The sequence below is a fragment of the Vigna unguiculata genome, chromosome 2 (assembly GCF_004118075.2).
Source record: "Vigna unguiculata cultivar IT97K-499-35 chromosome 2, ASM411807v1, whole genome shotgun sequence".
Lineage (NCBI taxonomy): Eukaryota > Viridiplantae > Streptophyta > Magnoliopsida > Fabales > Fabaceae > Vigna > Vigna unguiculata.
The window spans coordinates 30,143,032-30,148,926 of NC_040280.1; the positions used below are offsets into that span (position 1 = coordinate 30,143,032).

The following is a 5,895-nucleotide window of genomic DNA, read 5'->3' on the forward strand; positions in this document are numbered from 1 at the left end:
CTACTTATTAATATCTTTTCTGGGACCACATGAATGTTCAGTTAGACCTAACGAAAGAACCCCATCCTCCTTAGTTAGTACAACCGTCAGCCTCTTCCCTACACATTGCTGCACAAAATGGATTCATCTCGTGCTTTTGGATTCAGAATGAAAAAACATTTTCCTCTCACTCTCAGGTCCTCAGAATAAATACAATACTAGTTTAAAATAAGACTTTATGGAAATCTGAACAGAGATATAATACAATGCATTACCCTTCCCAATGAGATAGATACTGAAAAATTGTCCTTCTTTTTCAACTTTTCAACTTTTCAACTTCATTCTTCTTTTTTATTGTTATTACACATGCACCAACCCCATCTCATAAAACACTGGATGCTTCTTACTTCTCTAAATCTAACATTTCCTGACATGACTCTTCAGAGAAATTGTGGCACCACAGATTCTTATGGTTGCTAGCTAGCAAGGCATCCCAAGCAAAGGTTTATGTGAATTTACAACGAGACAAATAACTGGTCAATCTTGCTAAAAAATGACCACTTTATTGTACGAGGTGAAATATGACAACTCAACGCATAAAAAACTAATATTTAGTAGAGCATCACGTGGTTAACCTTCGCCTAGCTCTTTCTGCAAGGTGAAACTAAAATTCAATGGCTACAATTGTCTTGGGATTATATGAAGGCCAGCTACCATGTTTCAAGCAGTGTGGTCCATAACCAGAATGATTGAGCGTTAACGCTAAGATTTGAACAAACATATAAATAGATCACAAGATTTATCTTTTTCGGTTATCCCCATCCTACCTCTCTTCTGTTATTTAAAAGGGGAAATTCTTCTATCATTTTTTACGCCACAAAATCTTGTGCCACTGAGTTAATTTTATCTTCTGGGAAAACGAAAAAGCAGAAGGAAATGAGTTACTAACAAACATAAAGCTAAAACACGTATGATTCACTCCGATTTTCTCGAAACAATGTTAACTTCTTCAAATAAGCTAATCCAAAACCTAATTGATAGACTCGGTCACAGCTCAGGCTCACAATTCTGAGGCAATCCTCTCAGGATTCACCCATACCATATTAGCCCACTGTTTCAATACCCCAACCAGTTTGCGTCGTTGTGTCCCTTTCAACTCTCCCTATTATTGATCCCCTCGATGAACACAACGACGGCTGTAACATAAAGATTAAAAGCAGTACTGCATGATGAGGACAATGACTTTATAAGAAAATACCCCCACCGATCCTACTGTACAAAAACCTTTAAAAAATCCAGACACTAACACCTTCGGTTAGAAAAGAAATATCCCAATCCCCAGAAGACAGACAGAAAAAAAGTAAACGAATAAGCTATGACAAACCAAGGGAACTAAAATGAAACACTAAATAGAGCACTTCAGATGCTAAGAAGATCGGCTGGTGGAGATTGAGAAGGATTGTGATGATCTTTAGAGGCTGTGGATGGAGATTCTAAAGCATTGGATGATGTCAAAGAGGATTCTGTTGAGTCATCCTGTTTAGAACCAGGTAGCTTTGGAAGCTCTGTCAGTATTTGGACAACTTCGCGCATAGTTGGTCTCTCTACGGCCTGTTCTTCAACACATAGCATGGCTACATAGAAAACATGCATCAGTTCGTGGAGGGGAACCGACGAAAGCCTAGGATCAAGAACTTTAAGAACTTCTTCCTTATTAGAGTCCGTCATTTTCCTTGTCCATTGCACAATGTCCACACCGTCACCAAATTCCCCAACTGGTTTCCTGCCAGTTACAAGTTCTAAAAGAACCACGCCAAAGCTGTACACATCGCTTTTCTCATCAACTTTCAATGTGTAGGCATACTCTGCAATCAAACATCAATCAGGAATCATGAACTGAAATGAAGCAGGCTAATTATAAACTATAAGTACCAACCAAACATGGAACTATCAAAAGCAAAATTAAAGCAGGCCACCTTGATTAGAAATTAAGTAAAAGAAAGGCAGTACGTGAAAAGTTGTATATAGTTCTATACATCTGGTATTTTGTCCATAACCATCACTTTCCTGTTGCGAATGATTCTAACCTATGACTACAGTATTATCTACTTCATAGGTGTGGAGAGCGGGCTATGGAAAAAAATCAAATTCAAACAGAGCAGACTACCTACCATTTACTTTCAGTACTTTGGCTTAGAAATAAATATACTAAATAAATAAGCAGACCAATCAAGTGATCATTTAGGTATGATAGAAAATCAAAGTGAAGAAAAACCACATGACAATGTTAATTAATTTAGGGGCATCACCTGAATATCAACAGTCAACACCTAAACATGATCAGTCAGTGAGTCAAATTCTCAACAATAATTGAAAGTACAAACAGTAATGATCGAGCGGGAAAACAAGTTACCACATCCATGTAGTAATGCATTAATTATGACAAAATTGAACTGTACCTGGAGCTATGTATCCATATGAACCAGCAATAGCAGACATGCATTCAGATGTCCCAGAATCTTGCAGGAACTTGGCAAGCCCAAAATCAGCAACATGGGCTTCATTATTAGAATCAAGAAGGATGTTGTTTGACTTCACATCACGGTGAACAATGAGCGGAGAACAATCATGGTGCAGATAGCAAAGCCCTTTGGCAGCCTCCACGGCAATTTTATACCTTATGTCCCAATACAAATGACCTCCCTTCTTTCCATGAAGAACCTCACCCAAGCTTCCATTGGGCATGTACTCATAGACCAAAAGGTTAGTCTCATGGTTTGAACAGAAACCCAGCAGTCTAACAATGTGCCTGTGTCGGATTCGCCCAAGTGTCTGAATCTCCGCATTGAACCCGTGGTCGTGGGAAGAGCCTCTACTCATAGCGGGAAGCCTTTTCACGGCAACATGATCCCCGTTAGGCATAGCCCCTTTGTATACAATGCCTGCACCTCCTTTGCCTATAATATTATCCTCCTTCAAGCAATGCAAAACATCATCAACAGTGAAGTCCAAACGTTGGAATGCAGTCAACTTCCATGCACGAGCCTCACTGGCCTTCTTCAGTGATCGAGCCTTAAATATTGCCGCCACAGCAAAAGCAATGGAACATAAAAGCAAACCGACAACAAGTAGAAGCTTCACAGAAGACGAGAGTCCCTTACCATGAGGTTGATGTGCACCATTGGTAACCCCATCCTTGCAAGCACCTAAATAGGGACCACAGAGGTCAGGGTTTCCAAGGAAAGACGTGTAGTTGAAGTAGCTGAACTGACCCGTACCGGGCACCAAACCAGACAGATTGTTGTACGAAAAATCAACAGAAGTTAAGCTTTGCATCGAGGATATTGAAGAGGGAATGCTACCCATTAAATGATTACTCGAGAGATTAAGGTAATTCAATATCCTCATTCCAGTAATCTCATTTGGGATCTCTCCGGAGAGTTCATTGCGGCTAAGGTCCAGAAAAGTCAACAACTTACATTGACTGATCTCAGGTGAAATAGGACCCGAGAACTTGTTGCCACTAAAATCAATCTTTGAGAGCTGTTGTAACCTCCCAATCTGAGGAGGTATCCGACCCGAAAACATGTTACCGTCAAGAAGGAGCTTCTGCACGCTGGAGAAGTTGCCAATAGAAGGAGGCAAGGCCCCAGAAAGCTGATTGTTAGATAGAGTTATCTGACCAAGATTAACAGCTACAGAACCCGCCTCCGGAAACTCTCCAGAGAGATAATTATCCTGAAGCTCAACCTGGGTCAGTTTGGGAAGTCCAAAAAGCCCTTTCGGAATGGACCCATTTAGAAAGTTCTCTCCCATTCGAATCCGAGTAAGGGATTTACAACTCCCAAGCGCTTCCGGAATTGGACCAAACAAGAAATTCTCGAGAGTTATCAAAGTCTGAAGAGTGTTCCCAGAACAGAGGTAAGGAGGCAAAGTCCCGGTTAATTTGTTAGAAGAAAGATCAACAACGTTCAGTCTCCCGTTCTTGCCTAAACCCTCAGGAATGCTACCTGTGAAGTTGTTTTCCCACAGTTGCACCACTTCCAGCGCCGGAAGGTCCCCTATAAACTCCGGTATTGCTCCGTGAAGCTTGTTCCTGAACAGGTTCAGCAGCGTGATATTCTTGAGCTCGCTGAAACTCGCGGGAATCTCGCCGGAGAGCATGTTGTTAGACAAATCCATCGATTTCAGGCTCTTCAGGTTCCCCAGCTCCGGCGTCAGAGGCCCTGTTAGCGCATTCACCTGAAGGAACAGCGTGTCCAGCTTCTGCAGCTTACCCAGCGCCGGTGTAATCTCGCCGGACAAACCACAATACGCGGCGTCCAGCCTCACCAACTCTGACAAGTTTCCGATCTCCGGCGGAATGCCGTCCACGTAGGTGTTGAAGTAGCCGATGTAGAGCTCCCGGAGGCTGGTCAGGTTCCCGATCTCCGGCGGTATTTTCCCGTCGAGCTCGTTTCCGGAGACAGCAAGGTACTCGAGGCGCGGCCACTGCCCGTACTCCGGCGGGATCCGGCCGGAGAAGAAGTTCCCGCCGAGATGCAAGTGGCGGAGGTTAAGCATCTGCGCGACGGCGAGAGGGAGTGCGCCGGTCATGTTGTTGTTGTAGAGGTCGAGGACCTCGAGGCTCTGGAGGCGCGAGAGCTCCGGGGGGAAGGTTTGGTTAAAGCCATTGTTGGAGAGGTTGAGGAGGCGGAGGGCAGAGAGGGACGAGAGCGCCGGGGGGATGGGGCCGGAGAACTTATTGTCGGCGAGCGAGAGATTGGAGAGGAATGGGAGGTGAGCTATGTCGGCAGAGAGAGTCCCGGAGAGGTTGAGTCCGGTGAGGTTGAGAGCGACGACGTGGCGGTGGGCGTCACATGTGACGCCGAGCCAGGAACAGTGAGAGGTGGAGGCATTCCAGGAAGAGAGAACGGGTGGAGTGGCATCGTCGGTAATGGCTGAACGAATAGAGATAAGGACGTTGTAGTCTGAGAATGGCAACGAAAGGGTTTGATGAAGATGGAAAAACAGAAATAGAAAGAGGACACGCATTGGGGTAAGGAAGAGAAGAGAAGAGAAGAGAAGAGAAGAGAGTGTAGGTGAAGGGTAGAAGCTAGAAAGAGAAAGAACTGAAACTCACTCAGGCCCCGTCTCTTATCTTAAAGGAGAGGGAATTTTCTCAAGTTATGAATTCTAATTCAACTCTTTTTACCTTTTTGAAAAAAGGGCAAAAAGGAAAATAGAATTAACCATCAATCATTGACCCACGGCAAGCCATGGTGATCGATGAATCTCTGAAGTTGGTGCAGAAGCGGTGGATGTGGTGGATCCACCTCCTCACCAACTCTATTCTTTTAAACAACCCACTTAGCATACATCATTATTGTTTCTCATTCATCCTAACCTTAACTTCTCATGCAAATGATCTAGAAATAAGATTTTATGCACATAATATGGTCTTTTTATTTTAACCTAAAAAATTATTTATATCTTCACCTCATATTCAATTTAAAGAAAAAATAAATATTCCTCGTACTTATATATTCAATTAATATAAAATATTTCTCTTAGAATCATAACAAATTAGGACAACGTTCATTAGAATGAGTTGATTTGGCAATCTTAAGATTGTATGCATAGTTTCACACAGAGCATGAAAATGAGCTATAAGAAATTAACTTCATATAAACTAATGATGATGGTAAATAAAAAATAAGTTGATTTTGAACTCATGAGAGTGGTAGATATTATTTTAGAAATTAGTTTTATATTTATGCAATGTGTTTTTGGAATGTATATTTGGATTTTTATTTGTAAGGTTGGGAAGGAATGTTCTATAATAATGATGATATACTTATAACGTGAAAACAAGATACATTAAAAATCTAATAGAATGTATGAAATTAAAACTTTGGAATTTTAGAAATTTATGGT

The 5,895-nt window shown here is 42.0% G+C and overlaps 1 protein-coding gene across 1 annotated transcript; it reads right to left on the reverse strand.

The window, feature by feature from the left end:
* Window positions 1–933: 933 nt before the first annotated feature.
* On the reverse strand, window positions 934–5,320 carry LOC114173321 (leucine-rich repeat receptor-like serine/threonine-protein kinase BAM1). The gene is made up of 2 exons (XM_028057621.1): window positions 2,439–5,320; window positions 934–1,844 (listed from the first exon to the last, which is right to left on the reverse strand). Exons 1-2 carry the CDS (start codon window positions 5,011–5,013, stop codon window positions 1,399–1,401), a joined length of 3,021 nt encoding a protein of 1,006 aa, XP_027913422.1. The 5' UTR covers window positions 5,014–5,320; the 3' UTR covers window positions 934–1,398.
* Window positions 5,321–5,895: the final 575 nt, after the last annotated feature.

What these genes read in the sequence shown, in the direction of transcription:
- LOC114173321 (XM_028057621.1), bottom strand. Translation starts at nt 5,013, where the DNA reads ATGCGTGTCCTCTTTCTATTTCTGTTTTTCCATCTTCATCAAACCCTT. An exon ending in ATATGGATACATAGCTCCAG is followed by an intron (nt 1,845 to 2,438) that starts GTACAGTTCAAT and finishes GTTTGATTGCAG; the next exon opens with AGTATGCCTACACATTGAAA.